Below are 19,516 nucleotides of genomic sequence, written 5' to 3' on the forward strand. Positions count from 1 at the left end.
ACCTATTACAAAGGAACAATGGACCGAAGCCTTAGCGTTGATACCAATTCTTTCCCCTAGTGATGTGCGCAGGATGCCCCCCTTTGCTTTTTCTGCACAGGGCATAGAAATCCCCCCAGTTGTTATACCGAATACATGTCAGTCCTGGGTGGAGCGGAGGAGGCGGCTACACTTCATACAATGAGGGAAAATACACACAGTTCACTCAATTACTGCTGAAGGGACCCCAATGGCGCTCAGTGTGCAGGATCTGACAGAACCCCCTAACGTTCCCATCCAGCGATCTCTGTATCAATCCAGAAAAATCAGAGCTGCTCATTGGAGTATGCCTCCTCCTCACACAGCACGCACCTCCATGTCCTCCTCCTCCTCACACAGCCTGCACCCCCGTGTCCTCCTCCTCCTCACACAGCCTGCACCCCCACATTCTCCTCCTCCTCACACAGCCCGCACCCCCATGCCCTCCTCCTCACACAGCCCGCACCCCCGTGTCGTCCTCCTCCTCACACAGCCCGCACCCCCGTGTCCTCCTCCTCCTCACACAGCCCGCACCCCCGTGTCCTCCTCCTCCTCACACAGCCCGCACCCCCGTGTCCTCCTCCTCCTCACACAGCCCGCACCCCCGTGTCCTCCTCCTCCTCACACAGCCCGCACCCCCGTGTCCTCCTCCTCCTCACACAGCCCGCACCCCCGTGTCCTCCTCCTCCTCACACAGCCCGCACCCCCGTGTCCTCCTCCTCCTCACACAGCCCGCACCCCCGTGTCCTCCTCCTCTTCACACAGCCCGCACCCCCGTGTCCTCCTCCTCCTCACACAGCCCGCACCCCCGTGTCCTCCTCCTCCTCACACAGCCCGCACCCCCGTGTCCTCCTCCTCACACAGCCCGCACCCCCATGTCCTCCTCCTCCTCACACAGCCCGCACCCCCATGTCCTCCTCCTCCTCACACAGCCCGCACCCCCATGTCCTCCTCCTCCTCACACAGCCCGCACCCCCATGTCCTCCTCCTCCTCACACAGCCCGCACCCCCGTGTCCTCCTCCTCACACAGCCCGCACCCCCATGTCCTCCTCCTCACACAGCCCGCAACCCCACATTCTCCTCCTCCTCCTCACACAGCCCGCACCCCCGTGTCCTCCTCCTCCTCACACAGCCCGCACCCCCGTGTCCTCCTCCTCACACAGCCCGCACCCCCATGTCCTCCTCCTCACACAGCCCGCAACCCCACATTCTCCTCCTCCTCCTCACACAGCCCGCACCCCCACATTCTCCTCCTCCTCCTCACACAGCCCGCACCCCCACATTCTCCTCCTCCTCCTCACACAGCCCGCACCCCCACATTCTCCTCCTCCTCCTCACACAGCCCGCACCCCCACATTCTCCTCCTCCTCACACAGCCCGCACCCCCACATTCTCCTCCTCCTCACACAGCCCGCACCCCCACATTCTCCTCCTCCTCACACAGCCCGCACCCCCACATTCTCCTCCTCCTCACACAGCCCGCACCCCCACGTCCTCCTCCTCCTCACACAGCCCGCACCCCCACGTCCTCCTCCTCCTCACACAGCCCGCACCCCCATGTACCCCTCCTCCTCACACAGCCCGCACCCCCATGTACCCCTCCTCCTCACACAGCTCGCACCCCCATGTCCTCCTCCTCACACAGCCCGCACCCCCATGTCCTCCTCCTCACACAGCCCGCACCCCCATGTCCTCCTCCTCACACAGCCCGCACCCCCATGTCCTCCTCACACAGCCCGCACCCCCATGTCCTCCTCCTCACACTGCCCGCACCCCCACATTCTCCTCCTCACACAGCCCGTACCTCCATGTCCTCCTCCTCCTCACACAGCCCGCACGCCCATGTCCTCCTCCTCCTCACACAGCCCGCACGCCCATGTCCTCCTCCTCCTCCTCACACAGCCCGCACCCCCATGTCCTCCTCCTCCTCACACAGCCCGCACCCCCATGTCCTCCTCCTCCTCACACAGCCCGCACCCCCATGTCCTCCTCCTCCTCACACAGCCCGCACCCCCATGTCCTCCTCCTCCTCACACAGCCCGCACCCCCATGTCCTCCTCCTCACACAGCCCGCACCCCCATGTCCTCCTCACACAGCCCGCACCCCCATGTCCTCCTCCTCCTCACACAGCCCGCACCCCCATGTCCTCCTCCTCCTCACACAGCCCGCACCCCCATGTCCTCCTCCTCCTCACACAGCCCGCACCCCCATGTCCTCCTCCTCCTCACACAGCCCGCACCTCCATGTCCTCCTCCTCACACAGCCCGCACCCCCGTGTCCTCCTCCTCACACAGCCCGCACCCCCGTGTCCTCCTCCTCACACAGCCCGCACCCCCATGTCCTCCTCCTCACACAGCCCGCACCCCCGTGTCCTCCTCCTCACACAGCCTGCACCCCCATGTCCTCCTCCTCACACAGCCCGCACCCCCATGTCCTCCTCCTCCTCACACAGCCCGCACCCCCATGTCCTCCTCCTCCTCACACAGCCCGCACCCCCATGTCCTCCTCCTCCTCACACAGCCCGCACCCCCATGTCCTCCTCCTCCTCACACTCCATCTCCATGACAACACTCTCGGCTATCTCCATTCTCTCCTCCCACGAGTCTGGTCACATGACTGTGACGTCAGCGCAGGTCCTTTTGCCTCGCGTCTTCGCTGCTCATTGGTGTCGGATGAGCCTTTCCCGGATCCTCATCGCTCACAGCGGGTAACGTCCTGCCGGTGGCCGGTACCGCAGTCACGTGAGACAAGACCATTATCATAGGCTATGCCCCTCCCCCACCGCATGCCTGTCCAACGCCGACTGCTCCTCCCCCACAGGAGGCCACGCCCCTACCTGTCAGCCCGGGCACCTGCCCCTCATTATCTGTCCCCATAACCGCAGCCTGTGTCATGTAGGCCACGCCCCTACCTGTCAGCCCGGGCACCTGCCCCTAATTATCTGTCCCCATAACCGCAGCCTGTGTCACGTAACGTTCACACACTGCGATTGTATTCCGCTTCCAGTAGGGAGGAGCTTGTCCTAATACAGATATAAAGACCTCTGTGATTGGGAGAAGCCGCTGTGCTGGAATCACTTTTCTAAACACAATTCATGCGGTTTTTGAGGCTGCAGTCACATATGTGCATAAAACGCCACATATGACTGCACCCTGAGCGCACCCTCAGCTGTTGTAATGCGTTTCAAATGCAATGAAAACGCAGGCCAAAACGCAACGTGTGAACGCGCCCTAAGGCCAGAGGCACACGCAGCATTTTGAACCCGTTTTTGGTCCGTTTTTACCAGTTTTAATTAAGATAATTGGTAAAACCTGTCAAAACCGCATGCGTTTTTCAAATGTTTGCTTGCTTTTTTAAAAACCGCAATGCAGGCAGTCGTGCCTCTTTTGTTCTCCATCTTCTGTTTGTGCAAGTAATCACATGTGTTTCAAAACGCAGACCACAAAACGCAAAACTTCTATATAAAACTCTTATCATCTTACAGGACCCTTAAAGGTCCAGCAGCACTGGTCTAGGTCATTCTTTGTTAGAATGTTGCAGGATATAAGCGAAGTATAACCCTCATCATCACTTATTTCCGTGCACAGGGCGACCAGCGCAATAGAGGTTCTGGGAAATATGTCGCCCACACAGAACAAGCCAATCCGTACTAAAAGAAAGTGACAATGCAGGAGCCTCAGGGCGAGATCCTGATCAAGCATGAAGCTGCGGAAGGAGATGACGGGGAGATTTGTGTGAAGGTTTTACAGGAATTTAAAGAAGAGGAAAAGCTGAGAGACGGCAGCAGAGGTGAGTCCTGACCTCCAGCCTCCCGATGTGTAAGGACCAGGCATCACAAACATCGGCTGCAGTGTCAGGGTGCGGCCACACGGGGCACATCGGCTGCAGTGTCAGGGTGCGGCCACACGGGGCACATCGGCTGCAGTGTCGGGGTGCAACCACACGGGGCACATCAGCTGCAGTGTCAGGGTGCGGCCATAGGGGGCACATCGGCTGCAGTGTCAGGGTGCGACCACACGGGGCACATCGGCTGCAGTGTCAGGGTGCGACCACACGGGGCACATCGGCTGCAGTGTCAGGGTGCGACCACACGGGGCACATCGGCTGCAGTGTCAGGGTGCGACCACACGGGGCACATCGGCTGCAGTGTCAGGGTGCGACCACACGGGGCACATCGGCTGCAGTGTCAGGGTGCGGCCATAGGGGGCACATCGGCTGCAGTGTCAGGGTGCGGCCACACGGGGCACATCGGCTGCAGTGTCAGGGTGCGGCCACACGGGGCACATCGGCTGCAGTGTCAGGGGGCGGCCACACGGGGCACATCGGCTGCAGTGTCAGGGTGCGGCCACACGGGGCACATCGGCTGCAGTGTCAGGGTGTGGCCACACGGGGCACATCGGCTGCAGTGTCAGGGTGCGGCCACACGGGGCACATCGGCTGCAGTGTCAGGGTGCGACCACACGGGGCACATCGGCTGCAGTGTCAGGGTGCGACCACACGGGGCACATCGGCTGCAGTGTCAGGGTGCGGCCACACGGGGCACATCGGCTGCAGTGTCGGGGTGCGACCACACGGGGCACATCGGCTGCAGTGTCAGGGTGCGGCCACACGGGGCACATCGGCTGCAGTGTCAGGGTGAGACCACACGGGGCACATCGGCTGCAGTGTCAGGATGCGGCCACACGGGGCACGTCGGCTGCAGTGTCAGGGTGAGACCACACGGGGCACATCGGCTGCAGTGTCAGGGTGCGGCCACACGGGGCACATCGGCTGCAGTGTCAGGGTGCGGCCATAGGGGGCACATCGGCTGCAGTGTCGGGGTGCGACCACACGGGGCACATCGGCTGCAGTGTCAGGGTGCGGCCACACAGGGCACATCGGCTGCAGTGTCAGGGTGCGGCCACACGGGGCACAAAAGCAGCGGGGAGCAGATGTGTGATACAGTCACTGTCCGTGTATCCTGAGCAATGTTTAGCCTCTGTGTGTTCCCAGATGGATCCAGTAATAGTAATTCACCGGAGAGGAGCTCAAGTCCACATTATTCCTGGGATAGTACAGAGGAAAATCCCGATGCCCGACAGGATGACGAGGTACACGATGTGGGAGGGGGAGGCACTGCACTTGTTCTATCACAAAGTAGTTTTAAAGGAAATCTACCATCAAAATCCATCCTGATTCAGGCACCAGGACTGTGGTAATCTCCTTATATTTGTTATCCATGGCCTCCTTCCTTCTAAAATCAACTTTTAAAATTATACTAATGAACCTGGGGGCTGTTACTTGACAACTCTGTGCTGAAGCTTCAATGGCTGTTACACGGCCCCTCTGCTACTGGTTTATAAAAACTTTGCTGCAGTGAGATTACATCAGGCAGAGAGAAGGGAGAAGTGCTGCGGGAGCACAGGAGGAGGAGTGGAACAACCTGGGAAGCTGCAGCACGGAGGAGCTCTGGTAACACCCCCAGAGCCCTTCAAGCTCATTAGCATAATTCAAGAAGGAAGGAGGCCATGGATAACACATATAAGCAGATTATTACAGTCACGGAGCCTGGATCTAGGAGTAATGTCCCTGGTTTTTTTTATGATGGATTCTCATGGGAGATTTCCTTATTGGTAGAAGGGTTATTCCATGATCACATATTTCCACCCACCCTCTGAAGCTACGTTCACACGTGGTGTTTATAGCAAAGAAAAGGAGATTTACCTAATTACATTGCTGTTAATATTTGTGTTTACAAAAGCTATGTTAACACAATGTTAACACACTGTGTTAAAGGACACCTGTCATCAGGTCTGGGTCACTAGTCTTGTCACCTTTACCTGTTGGAGCAGCTCACAAGGATCCCATCCCAGCCTTTATCTAGTTATTTCATACATTAATCATTGTAAAATCATCTATTCTTTATTATGTAAATGAGGCTGGTCACATGGTCAGGCGCAGTGATGTCACCCCTGTTACCCCTCCCCTCTCCTCCCCCTGCTCATGTCTGTGTGTAATGTATAGTAAAGCATTGCTGGTGTCTGTGCTTTACCTGCTGACATGTTCTCCCTCCTAATACACAGAGACACAGACATCAGCTACACAAGTACCTGACATGTTCTGCTATAACATGGCTGCATCCTGGAGCTGCTGTATCTCTCCTATACACACACACACATGCACACACAGGCTGCAGGGGGCGTGGCCACCAGCACCAGGAAGCACATCATTATACAGCCTCACATCATTATACAGGCTGTCAGTCAAGCACTGGGGGCGTGGCTGTGCCTCCCACTCATGAATAGAGTGGACAGCTTGAATATGCTAATGCTTCATTGGACATTTCACAGGTCATTTGCATACAGCTTTAGGACCTCATTGCTTAGGTTTACAGGCATGTAGAGGGACAATGAAGGGATAGAGGCAATGCTCTCTAATGGCAGATTATGAAAATATATTTAGTTTAGGGGGTTATTTTGCCTGACGGGTTCTCTTTAATGTAGGCATTTTGTTAGAACACATGTGTTAACATAGTGTTCACAACTGTTAACAGTCATTTAATTGGGCAAATCTTCTTTAAAAAACACAATGTAAACGCCATGTGTGAACGCAGCCTGAATGGTAGAAAATAAATGAAGCGATTACTTAATTTTCTGCATTTGTTGGGCTTAGGCCGACGGCACACTTGGCGTTTTGAACCCGTTTTTGGGCCGATTTTAAGCAGTTAAAAAACTCAATTTTTTCTAATTATCTTAATGAGGATAAATGGGAAACGAACAAAAACGATGAAAAACTGGAAGAAAGCGTTTTTTAACGGACAGCTTAAAAATGGCCCAAAAACGGGTTCAAAACGCCACGGGTGCCGCCGGCCCGAGACCCGACTGCAGTTCCACCAGAATTTTACTGTAGGGCTCCGATACAATCTGCAGATAGTGATGCACATGATACACAGTTATATCTCCTCCTATGGGCGTTCCGGGATGACCGCTTTTCTCTTTTATTTTGTCGCTCTTTAGGGTAAAGATTTAGTTATAGTTAAAATCGAAGATCTCGCTGATGACGAGGAGTACGCCAGGGGAGAGCTGCTGTGGAAGGAGGAGGGAAGCCCCTCGGATCCCACCGCAGGTCAGTAATGTTGTGTATAGTAAGGATCCATATTGGGGCAAATTTACTTACCTGGTCCTGTCGCGATCCCCGACGAGTCCGGACGATCCAACGAGGATGAAGTCCGGCGCGATTCATGAAGATTGCGCACTCGAGTTCCTGCATGTGTCGCTTCCCCGCTCAGGTCCCCGGAGTTCACCTTCTTCTTCCCGGTGCATGTAAGTGCATGTCCTGCGACACAATTCTAAATGTTAACTCTTGCTCGTTATCCGAATCCGTTGGGTTGTCCGACGGCCACGCCCCAGATTTCTGTCGCGTGCAAGCCGGCGCCAATGCGCCAAAATCCCCTGTTAAATACGGTGCAAAACGGAAACCCAACAAAAATGCGCTCTGCGGACCCTTAGTAAATGAGCCCCATTGTCTCTACAGCCGCGCTCAGACACCGGGGGGAGATGTATCACTGCTTCTACGACAGTTTTCGGGCAATGAAACATTGAAGGGATTACAAATTCTTGCATGCAGTGATTATTCTAGCGACTACTCCATGTTGGTGGGGAGGGGGCGCAGAGGGACGCAGCGGCTGGCGGAGTGGGCGGGCACAGGGCGTTCCAGCCCTTTACCTGCGTAATTTTTGAAAACCCTGCAAACATTTCACAGGTTTTGATGTAAAACTACGCCAGGTTGGACCTCCCATAGTGTTGCCTGGCGGCCGTTGCATTGGGGCATGCACCAGTGCCGCTGTATGGTAGATGTTATCCAGAGTGGCACCAGGGTTTAGTCCCTGAGAGATAACTCCCCGCTACATCAGAGCTCCGAAGCTTTTGCAGGTGAATATAGAAATCTCTTAGGCCCCATCCGACTCGCGAGTGTGATGCAATGAACTTGCATCACAATCGCAACGCGTGCTGCCCGAACTCTGCAAACCAGAACTGAACTCAGCATGTCAGTCCAGTTCCAGTTTGCAGATTTCGGGCCGGGAGAGACAGGCAGCATGCGTTGCGAGTGTGATGCGAGTTTATTGCATCACACTCGCAAGTGGAACGCTGCTCTCCCCCGCCCCTCTCCATAGGAATACACAGCGTATGGCGCCGTTTTCCGTAGAAAGACAGGACATGTCCTATCTTTCTATGGGCTCTAGAATGGTACGGTGCCGCACGTGTGCCGTACCCCTCCTGTACGGTGCAGTGAGGCCATTGCGATGTATGGGGGACGTATGCGCAACAGAATCTTTAAAAAATAGAGTGAAAAATATAAGAATGAAATCTAGTCTTGGTGCCACCGTTTTCCTGCTCTTTTTCTATATTTAACGTAATTTTATATCTTCTCAAGGTGACAATGACGAGACTTCTGAGCAACACTCAAATCTATATCAGGACACTGAAGAAGACGACTTCAAACACTATTCCTCACTGGGACATTCCTTCATCCGACAACCATCGGATCCCTCTGATCTGGAGAACTTGGATATTATCACACATCACCTTGACAATGACAAAATATATCCTTGCTCCGAGTGCGGGAAAAGATTTAAGCAGAAATCCCACCTTCTCCGACATCAATTAATTCACACGGGGGAAAAGCCGTTTTCTTGTCTCGATTGTGGAAAATGTTTCCCACAAAAAGCGAAACTAATTTTACACCAGAGAACTCACACGGGGGAGAAGCCATTCCCTTGTCCCGTGTGTGGGAAACGTTTCACAATCAAATCGAATCTCGATGCCCATCAGATTGTCCACACAGGGGAGAAGCCGTTCCCTTGTTTGGAATGTGGCAAATGCTTTACCAAAAAATCCAATCTTGTCAGTCACCAGAGAATCCACACGGGCGAGCAGCCGTTTCCGTGTTCTGAATGCGGGAAGAGTTTTACTCAAAAAACCGCTCTCCTCAAACACCAGAGAATACACACCGGCGAGCTGCCGTTTTTCTGCTCCCATTGCGGGAAATATTTCCGAAATAAATCAAATCTGGACAATCATCTAAAAGTACACACCGGCGAACATCCGTACTCATGTTCCGAATGTGGAAAAGGTTTCGTCCAAAGAGCAAAACTTGTCCAGCACCTGAGAGTCCACACAGGAGAAAAGCCCTTTGCATGTCTGGTGTGCGGAAAGTGTTTCACTATGAAGTCGAGCCTCGATGTGCATCAGGAGGTTCACAACGATCGGGATACGCTGTCGTGCTCCGATTGCGGAAAGTACTTTAAACGCAGGTCTAATCTAGTAATACACCGGAGAATTCACACGGGGGAAGAACTCTTCTCATGTATAGAATGTGGGAAGGGTTTCACACGGAAAGAGACTCTCACTAAACACCGGAGAACTCACACGGGCGAAAGGCCCTTTCCCTGCACTGAATGTGGCCGATGCTTCACTCAGAAGTCTCATCTCATTAAACATCAGCAACTTCATTTGTATCCAAACCCTCTTGGCGAATCAAGCGAGTCTGCGAGCTGGAAATAGTTTCCTCTAAGGGTGATGCCACACATGGCGTTTTGAAACCGTTTTTGGTCCGTTTTTAAGCAGTCTGTTAAAAAAGGCATTCGGTTTTTGGAAATGCTTCCGTTTTTGTCCGTTTTTAATTGCGCAAATTTGGAAAACCTGTCAAAAACTGATGCTTTTTAACGCATGAGTTTTTTAACGGATTGCTTAAAAACGGATCAAAAACGGTTTCAAAACACCCTGTGTGGCATCACCCTCAGGCTGCGGATTCCGTGCGCATTACAATAGCGTAATACAGTAGTAGTAAAGTGTGAATATCCGCATCAAATCTGCAACATGAGGTTTTCATGCAGAATTCCCTTAGCCTAAGGCCGGTGACACGCGTGGCGTTTTTGTTGAATTTTTTTTCAATGTGTTTTTTGCATCCTTGAAAAACGTGTCATATTTGCATTTTGCCTTTTTCAATGGGTTTTAGGTTAAAGTGTCTTAACTTGGCGTTCTCTCTGTCTGCGTTTTTGAGGTGCGTTTTCACTGCACCTTTTTTGAAAAACGCTTGTGTTTGTGGGCTACCTTTTGAAACGCATGCAATTACTTGCACAAACAGCAGGGAGAACAAGATCGCTGCGTTTTTTACAAATTCCCAGAGACACCGTGGCCTGCACATCAAGTATGGCGGTTTTCAAAATGCAAACGCAAGCAAGTTTTTTTAAAAAACTATCCGTTTTCAACGCGTTTGAAATTGCAGCAGCAAACGCCACGTGTGTCACCGGCCTTAGGCCACGTGCACATGTTGCAGTTTGTCATGTGGAAAATCCGCACAGTTGTTATGTGCGTCTTTCATGCGGATTTGTTGCCTTGTTTATATCGATTTTTCTGCATCTATTTTTTTTTCTGTTTTTATCAGGCCCAAGCTATCAGGCTGTATGCAAACATTGTGCAATCCGCAGCATGATACAGTAGTATTAAAGTGAATGTGATTTGGAAAAAGTAATGTAGGCTTTGGGGGGTTTTATGCGCCCAGAATCCGCAACATGTGCAGATAGTCTACGGCCACGTGGTGCAGATATGATGCAGATTTGATGTAGATTTTCCCTCTCCCATAGTCTTCAATGAATTAAAACACATGCAAAAATCCACGAGAACGTACAAGAAAAGTAACATGATCGTTATTTTATTTTCCGAACTGAGCAACAATTTCTGCGCTGAAAAAAAAAAATTGGGGCACATTTACTAAGAGTGGTGCAAACTGCACCAATAGTGGTTTTGCCTGTGTATTATGCAGCGTGCGCCAGATTCATGAAGAACGTGGATCTGTCGATTTCCCCTTACTGGTCCCACAGAGTTCACCAACTTTTTTGTAGCGCACCTCTAACATAGGACGTGCGACAGACTCACAGGCGCACTATCCGGCTGAGCGCCAAAGCGCCCCCTAATCTGCGCCCCATGATGACTAGTGCGGATGCGGCACAGAAGGGTCAGAAGGGACATAATTGTGTTGCGGACACTTCTTATATACCTGTGCAAGCAGTTTATACCAAAAAGAACCCGCAAAGTCCGACAAAAAAAAAAATGGCGCAAGGGCCTTAGTAAATCTGCCCCATTGTCTACATTACTTTTCCACAAATCACATTTACTTTAATTAAGCTACAGATTTTCCCCACCAAAAATGACACTAAATCAGCAATGTGTGCAGACGGCCTAAAGGAATGGGGAGAAAAAAGGAAAAATAGCCGCATAAAGGAAAAAAAACCACACACACAATACTAAAGAGACAATAAAAACTGTGTGCACTGGATGTGGATTTTCATGCAGATTTTTTGCAATGTGGAGCCTAAAGGTCCATTAGTTTCACACACAGACTCATGACTGATTTTCTGGTTGTTTTGTAGTGTTATAATTAATTCTGTAATTTATTTATTTACAAATAAACTATTATTGGGGTGAATTTACACTCGACGCGTCCATGGAATCTGCATCTTTTTCTAAAATCGATTACGTTTCAATGAATGGGACAGAATTTACAAGATGTCCACAGCAAAACTAAAATAAATTCTGAAGTTACCAGAGCCCCTTTGTGTTGCAGCTTCACTGGCTATTACACTGCCCCCCCCCCCCCTCTGCTCCCTCAGAATTTCCCCTCCCTCTGCTTGATGTAATCTCACTGCAGGAGAGGATGTTTCAGCACACAGTGTGAGGGGGGTAGTTCTTCTGCACAGTGTAACAGCCTGTAAAGCTCCAGCACTTAGGGGCTCTATGATTCCCCTTCCCTCAATGAGAGAACCATAAGGGAAAGTATAAATCGCAAATTTGTCATGCGCACGGAGCGTTACGGTGCCGCACAGATGCTGCACCGTACCGTTCTGTAGTCGGGGAAAATGTCCTATCTTTCCCCAGAATACGACGCCATGTGCCATGTTTCTCTATGGAGAAGGGCGGTGCCGAGCAGTGCGCCCGAGCGCCAACGTTATGGTACGGCGGGCACACGCTCCTGTGAATATAGCCTAAGAACAATGCTAAGTTCTAGTCGTCCAACTGATATTTTTAAATCTTGTTGGTACTGGAACTTTTGACTTTGAAATAGTATACAATAAAGTTGATTTTCTGGGGATGTGAGGGAAATAATTTTTAGCTGAAAGATGGGAACCCGTCACCAGCTGTATTTGTGAAAAATGTGGTTATAGGTTCCCTTTAACTTTGCTGTGGTTTCATAAATAAATGATCATGTATGGATGCTTGTGTCAGATATGATATGTAGCGCCGGCTCCTGTTATTCCGTATGCTATGCAGTGAGGAAAGGAGAAGGCAGAAGCTCTAATAAACCTCTGGCTGCCCCTGACATTGCTAAAAACATCCAATCCTGTTATAATGTTGTAGTTTAAGACTTTCCGCCAAATATGAATTCTGAAATAATATACCGTATAAAAATGTGCTGAAAATCCTCACCTCGGCTTACACACAAGTAAAAAAAAATAAATAAACTTACATACTGACCTTCCGGCGGCCCCGATACTCAGCGCGTCTCCTCTTTTGTCTTTGGTCTTCTCTAGCAGCCGGCATAGACGTGGCCGTGTTATCTGCCGGTCGCATCTCTGCCGACTGTTACAGAAGACCGAAGAAAGAAGAGGAGCCGCCCCGACATCGGGGGCACCGAAGGGTGAGTATGTAAGTTTATTTTTTGTAAGTGCTGGCAGGCTATATACCACAAGGGGGCTGGCAGGCTGTATACTACAGGGGGCTGGTGGGCTATATACTACAGGGGTCTGGCAGGCTATATACTACAGGGGGCTGGCAGGCTGTATACTACAGGGGGCTGGCAGGCTGTATACTACAGGGGGCTGGCAGGCTATATACTACAGGGGGCTGGCAGGCTATATACTACAGGGGGCTGGCAGGCTGTATACTACAGGGGGCAGGCTGGGTTGGCTATATATTACAGGGGTCTGGCAGGCTATATACTACAGGGGGCTGGCAGGCTGTATACTACAGGGGCTGGCAGGCTGTATACTACAGGGGGCAGGCTGGGTTGGCTATATATTACAGGGGGCTGGCAGGCTGTATACTACAGGGGGCTGGCTGTATACTACAGGGGGCTGGCAGGCTATATACTACAGGGGGCTGGCTGTATACTACAGGGGCTGGCAGGCTATATAGTACAGGAGGCTGTGCTGGCTGTATACTACAGGGGGCTGGTGGGCTGGCTGTACACTACAGGGGGCTCGGTGGCTATATACTACAGGGGGCAGGCTGGCTGTATGCTACTGGGGGCTGGCAGGCTATATGCTACAGGAGGCAGGCTGGCTGTATACCATATGGGGCTGGCAGGCTATATGCTACTGGGGGCAGGCTATATTCTACAGGGGGCTGGTGGGCTGGCTGTATATTACAGGGGACAGGCTAGCTGTATACTACAGGGGCTGGCTGTCTGTATACCACATGGGGCTGGCAGGCTATATGCTACAGGAGGCAGGCTGGCTGTATGCTACTGGGGGCTGGCAGGCTATATGCTACAGGAGGCAGGCTGGCTGTATGCTACTGGGGGCTTTCTGGCGGGCTGTCAGTTATTACACCGTGTGATGTCACATACTCCAGTATATAGGGTGTCATTTACTAAGGACGTGTTACCCGAATATTTCCGATTTGCGCCGATTCTCCCTGTGTTGCCCCGGGATTTTGGCGCAAGCGACGGAAATGGGGGGGCGTGGCCGAACGAAAACCTGAAGGATTCGGAAAAACCGCTGCATTTAAAACAAAAAATCTGTCGCGGAGCTTGCACTTACCTTCACTCAGCCCGAGCCGGTGAACTCCAGCGCGTTCCGATGCTTTTCAGCGCAGCAGCGCCACCTGGTGGACGGCGGAGGAACTACCTTAATAAATCCCGGCCGGACCCGAATCCAGCACAGAGAATGCGCCGCTGGATCGCGAATGGACCGGGTAAGTAAATCTGCCCCATAGTCTTTTACTAATTCTTCCAATATTTTCCCCACAATGGAAGTAAAGCTTTATGGAATTTGTAGTCTCAGTGTGTAAGCATTGCAGGATGTAAATAGTATCTGCAGGGAACTAATAAAACATTCAGAAATAGATTAAATATTTGTGCTGAGTTATGCAGATTAAATTTTTAAATTTTTTTAAAATAACTTGGAAAACCCCTTCAGTAAGTTTCCATAAAATGTAGTTTATAGTTTATACCAAAATATGTTTTTGGAAACCTGTCCGTACACCCAGTGTGCCCTTAGCTCATTACCAAAGGATCAAATATAATGTAGTTAATAGGAACCTCTGGCAAGCTCTATGCTGGGGTGACAGTCTGGGCACCCACTGTGCAATGGGTTCAGCACCACTGATCTACAGGGTCCTTCTCCTGAGTTATTTGAGATATAATAAGAAAAAGCACTTATTTCCCCTGATATCAACAGAAACAATAAAGAGTTGAAATCTTGAAATGCAATTCCCTAATGACTCTTACGAGTGCCAAGTGACTGGCGCAAGGTGAAAGTGGGGCCAATATTTAAAAAGGTTCTAGAACTTCACCAGGCAATTACAGACCTGTAAGCCTGACAACTCTCATCTATTGTGCTGCAGCCCAATCCCTTTCCTCTTTCCACAATGATTGTTTTGGAGGCTCATTAATTCCACCTGACCCATTGAATTATATAATTTATCATGTGACCATGTAAAGGGGAGAGCGGACATTCTCCTTGACCAGCCTGGGATGTCAGAAGCTATCTAACGAAAAAAGCGTCCGACTCATTCCTCCAACCCCCTTAAACCTCACAGGAGTCTCACTGTGGCTATAGTCGTGGCATCAAATAAAGTGGCCACGACAGGTCACCAAACCAACCAGACAAGCACTCGTCCCTCCCCCAGTGATGTCAGCTCACCAGGCTGTGACCTCTGTCCCTGTGAAGGTGCAGGAGGGAGGAGCTGTACACCAGCAGAAAGGTGGGGGCTGAGAGCTGAGGAGTGACTGAGCAGCACAGACAAGTCAAGTGTTTTTTGTTAATGCATCCAAACCGAAACATACTGGGACTCACGAGGGGATTCTGTCACAAAGCCAGGTAAGTTATAACACACAATTATATTGTAATGCAAATGTTTTTATTTGCATCTCAGCATCTGAAACTGCGCTGGGAGTGTTGTCGGCTGGGCGGAATTTGTTTACAGGAGAAGAAGCTGCACTGTGGACAAACAGGAGCACGGACCAGAGACGTGGAGGTAAGACGAGCACGGGACACCAGGAGGGACAGTGGAGGGAAGTACTGCTTAATTTTTTTTAAGCAGCCCCCCAAAGGCCACATATGTATTTTTCAAAGGACAACCCCTTTAATAGCTTCTCTGCACAGTGCACAAAGTGCTGAGTACAAGGTAGTGGAAGGGGTGCAGCATGAGGTGAAGAGAAAGACAGAGAAGGTTCTGTAGAATCACAAACTGGGATGGAGGGACTGATAGAGAACAGGGGAGATCTTGTACCTCATTATATTGTGTATAAGTGCTCAGCTCTGCTACATACACACAGGTCACATGACTTCCCCCTCTGTGAGCAGGGAGCAGCAGCCCCTTCCCACCTGTGTTTCCGTAGTTTTTGTAGATTTGTTTACAGGACGGATTCACAGGTCTTGTCCGTACAGGGAGGGGAAGGAGCTACTTTAGGACTGGGCTAAATTGAGAAACTGCTGCATGTAGGTAACAAAGATAATCATTTTGATCACTGGACTAAATGACATCCTGGGGCTCATTTACTAAGGGTCCGCAGCCACATCTCTGTCGGGTTTCCCAGAATTTTTCCGTTTTGCGCCTTATTCCGCTGGGATTTTGGTGCACGCGAGCGGATTGTGGCGCATCGGCTTTCACGCGACAGAAATGGGGGGGGGGGGGCTTGGCCATCAGACAACCCGCCGGATTCAGAAAAAACGCAGAATTTAAAAAACGAAATGTGTCGCAAGATCAGCACTTACATGCACCGAGAAGAAGCAGGTGAACTCCGGCGGACCTGGGAACAGCAGCGAAACCTACTGGATATCGCGCGCACGACCTTAGTGAATCCCAGCAGAACCTGAATCCTCGTCGGAGAACGCGCAGCTGGATCGCGACTGGACCGGGTAAGTAAAAAAATACAGACTGCTGTACTATTCTGCCCGCTATGAACAGGGGAGATCTTGTACCTAACACGTGTGTGAACTTGGTTTCCTATTCAGAGGATTGGCTAGGAATACAGTCAGTCCCCAGGTTACATACAACATAAGGTCCGGAGGTTTGTTCTTAAGTTGAATGTGTATGTAAGTCGAAACTGTATATTTTATAATTGTAGATCCAGACAAAAACATTTTTTGTCGCAGTGACAATTGGAGTTTCAACAACTTTTGCTGTAATGGGACCAAGGATTATCAATAAAGCTTCATTACACTTCATTACCTTACAGCTGATCATTGCAGCCTGGGACTATAGTAACATCCAGAGAGGTCACCAGAGGTCACAGGGGGCAGAGGGGTCCGTCTGTAAGTCAGGTGTCCTTAAGTAGGGGACCGCCTGTATTCATAAACATTCATTAACTGAGCACAGAATCCAGGGAACTACCGGTAATAGAAACACCTTTATTATTATTATGTCATTCTAAAAGGATTTCTGCAAAATCAGCATTTTGCGAATGATTGCCAGTATGAACCCTATAATGTGTCAGAAGATGTGATCTCTGGGTGAAGCACTTCCCACATTCCGAACATGAAAATGGCTTCTCCCCCGTGTGGATCCTTAGGTGTTTATTAAGTTGTGATTTCTCGGTGAAACATTTCCCACAATGTGAACATGAAAATGGCTTCTCCTCTCTGTGAATTCTCTCGTGTTTATTCAGATTAGATTTCTTTTTAAAACATTTCCCACACTCAGAACATGCAAATGGCTTCTCTCCCGTGTGGGTTCTCTCGTGGGTAACAAGTCCTGACTTGCTGGTAAAACATTTCCCGCACACGGGACATGAGAAGGGCTTCTCCCCGGTGTGAGTTCTCTGATGTTGATCAAGGATTGACTTCTGGGTGAAGCTTTTCCCGCAAATAAAACACAAAAATGGCTTCTCTCCCGTGTGAGTTCGTTGGTGTTTAACGAGAACTGATTTTTGGGTAAAACGTTTCCCACATTCCGAGCACGAATGTGGTTTTTCGCCCGTGTGAATTCTCTGGTGTTCAAGAAGAGCCGATTTCTGGGTAAAACATTTGGCACACTCCAAACAAGAAAACGGCTTCTCCCCTGTGTGGATTCTCTGATGGGTCACAAGATCGGATTTCTGGATGAAACATTTCCCACAATCTGAACAGGAAAACGGCTTCTCGTCGCTGTGAATTCTCTTGTGCATCGAGAGATTAGAGTTCTTTTTGAAATGTTTCCCGCATTCGGAACACGGAAATATTTTACCTTCTTTAAGGTCTTTCCTTTGCTTTGAAATCTTAAATAAGTCACAGGGAGGACCTTCTAGATGATATGGTGCATTAGCTAAACCTTTGCTGTAAAGATCTAAGGACATAGTCGGAGTAATGACATGTTCCCCATAGGGATCTTGTGTGTCAAGGTTCTCTGCCACTTCATGAGCTGAGGAAACAGAGGGGCGACTCTCCCAAATGTAGTCATCTACTGGGAAAGAGAATTGTTACATTAATAACAGTACAATTATTTCCTTTATGTATTTAGACATCTTGGAGGAAATTTTTCAGAAGTGTCTGATGTAGAACTGTTCTAGTTGACCATGGAAACCAATCAGAGCTCAGCTTGTGGGAAAATGAAAGCTGAGCTCTGATTGTCAGGATTCAGGGGTGGTGGATCCACTGGATCACCACAGACCATGACGTAAGCCGACATCCTGGAGTCTAAGTGGTACCTGGTTTCATCAGAGCCCGCCTAAAAGCGGATTGGACTTGCTGCGGCGTGTCGGGACAGGCAGGAGGTCAGGACAGGCAGCACGGGATCAGAGTTGGGACAGGCAGGAGGTCAGGACAGGCGGCACGGGATCAGAGTTGGGACAGGCAGGAGATCAGGACAGGCGGCACGGGATCAGAGTTGGGACAGGCAGGAGATCAGGACAGGCGGCACGGGATCAGAGTTGGGACAGGCAGGCGATCAGGACAGGCAGCACGGGATCAGAGTTGGGACAGGCAGGAGATCAGGACAGGCAGCACGGGATCAGAGTTGGGACAGGCAGGAGATCAGGACAGGCAGCACGGGATCAGAGTTGGGACAGGCAGAAGGTCAGGACAGGCAGGAGATCAGGACAGGCAGGAGATCAGGACAGGCAGGAGATCAGGACAGGCAGGAGATCAGGACAGGCAGGAGATCAGGACAGGCAGGAGATCAGGACAGGCAGCACGGGATCAGAGTTGGGACAGGCAGGAGATCAGGACAGGCAGCACGGGATCAGAGTTGGGACAGGCAGGAGATCAGGACAGGCAGGAGATCAGGACAGGCAGGAGATCAGGACAGGCAGGAGATCAGGACAGGCAGGAGATCAGGACAGGCAGGAGATCAGGACAGGCAGGAGATCAGGACAGGCAGGAGATCAGGACAGGCAGGAGATCAGGACAGGCAGGAGATCAGGACAGGCAGCGCGGGATCAGAGTTGGGGATGCAGCAGAATGTCAGGACAGGCAGCACGGGATCAGAGTTGAGGACGCAGCAGAAAGTCAGGACAGGCAGCACGGGATCAGAGTTGGGGACGCAGCAGAAAGTCAGGACAGGCAGCGCGGGATCAGAGTTGGGGATGCAGCAGAAAGTCAGGACAGGCAGCAGGGGATCAGAGTTGGGGCCGTAGCGGAAGCTCAGGTCAGGACAGGCAGCACGGGATCAGAGTTGGGGACGCAGCAGAAGGTCAGGACAGGCGGCACGGGATCAGAGTTGGGGACGCAGCAGAAGGTCAGGACAGGCGGCATAGGATCAGTGTTGGGGACGCAGCAGAAAGTCAGGACAGGCAGCACGGGATCAGAGTTGGGGCCGTAGCGGAAGCTCAGGTCAGGTCAGGCAGCACGGGATCAGAGTTGGGGAACGTAGCGGAAGCTCAGATCAGGACAGGCAGCACGGGATCAGAGTCGGGGACACAGCAGAAGGTCAGGACAGGCAGCACGAAATCAGAGTCGGGGACATAGCGGAAGCTCAGGTCAGGACAGGCAGCACGGGATCAGAGTCGGGGACGTAGCGGAAGCTCAGGTCAGGCAGCACAGGAGCGAAGTCAGGAACGGAACCGGAGTCATAACAGGAATCCAGCAGGGCATGCAAGGCATAGGGAACCAGCTTTCTCTCAGACAAGATGCACAAGATCCAGCTGGGACTGTAGGAAGAGGCCGGCTAGTTAACGGATACAAGATGGCCAGCGCCAATTAGCGACATGCTGGCCCTTTAAATCTCCGGAAGCCGGTATGTACGCCCGGAACTGGAACGCGGCGAGGTGAGACTGCCATCCACTTGGGTCCTGGGGAGCAGACAGGGGCACGGGTGTGC

At 51.3% G+C, this 19,516-nt stretch overlaps 2 protein-coding genes across 4 annotated transcripts in view; one reads left to right on the top strand and one right to left on the bottom strand.

The window, feature by feature from the left end:
* The window catches only part of LOC140106444 (uncharacterized), a 62,894-nt gene that overhangs the window by 36,714 nt on the left and 6,664 nt on the right, over nt 1-19,516 (bottom strand). The window contains exons 9-11 of the mRNA XM_072130893.1: nt 16,648-17,662; nt 12,533-12,637; nt 8,756-8,948 (exon numbers count right to left, since the gene is read on the bottom strand). Of these exons, the coding sequence (XP_071986994.1) occupies nt 8,756-8,948; nt 12,533-12,637; nt 16,648-17,662 (1,313 nt within the window). The remainder of the gene's footprint in view (nt 1-8,755; nt 8,949-12,532; nt 12,638-16,647; nt 17,663-19,516) is intronic.
* LOC140106097 (uncharacterized) lies at nt 2,622-11,492 on the top strand. Of its 3 annotated transcripts, none has more exons than XM_072130323.1 (5): nt 2,622-2,727; nt 3,608-3,809; nt 5,013-5,110; nt 7,016-7,124; nt 8,433-11,492. In XM_072130323.1, exons 2-5 carry the CDS (start codon nt 3,686-3,688, stop codon nt 9,560-9,562), a joined length of 1,461 nt encoding a protein of 486 aa, XP_071986424.1. In that variant the 5' UTR covers nt 2,622-2,727; nt 3,608-3,685; the 3' UTR covers nt 9,563-11,492. The 3 variants fall into 3 exon arrangements, with proteins under 3 accessions (XP_071986424.1, XP_071986423.1, XP_071986425.1); XM_072130322.1 differs by having other exon boundaries at nt 2,624-2,761; XM_072130324.1 differs by lacking the exon at nt 2,622-2,727 and adding an exon at nt 2,771-2,989.

The sequence above is a fragment of the Engystomops pustulosus genome, chromosome 11, assembly GCF_040894005.1.
Source record: "Engystomops pustulosus chromosome 11, aEngPut4.maternal, whole genome shotgun sequence".
Taxonomy (NCBI): Eukaryota; Metazoa; Chordata; class Amphibia; order Anura; family Leptodactylidae; genus Engystomops; species Engystomops pustulosus.

Bases quoted from the DNA above. Each gene is read 5' to 3' on its own strand.
- LOC140106097 (XM_072130323.1), top strand. From the start codon at position 3,686: ATGCAGGAGCCTCAGGGCGAGATCCTGATCAAGCATGAAGCTGCGGAA. The intron at 3,810-5,012 runs GTGAGTCCTGAC...GTGTGTTCCCAG, and splicing joins GCTGAGAGACGGCAGCAGAG to ATGGATCCAGTAATAGTAAT. The intron at 7,125-8,432 runs GTCAGTAATGTT...TATCTTCTCAAG, and splicing joins CCCCTCGGATCCCACCGCAG to GTGACAATGACGAGACTTCT.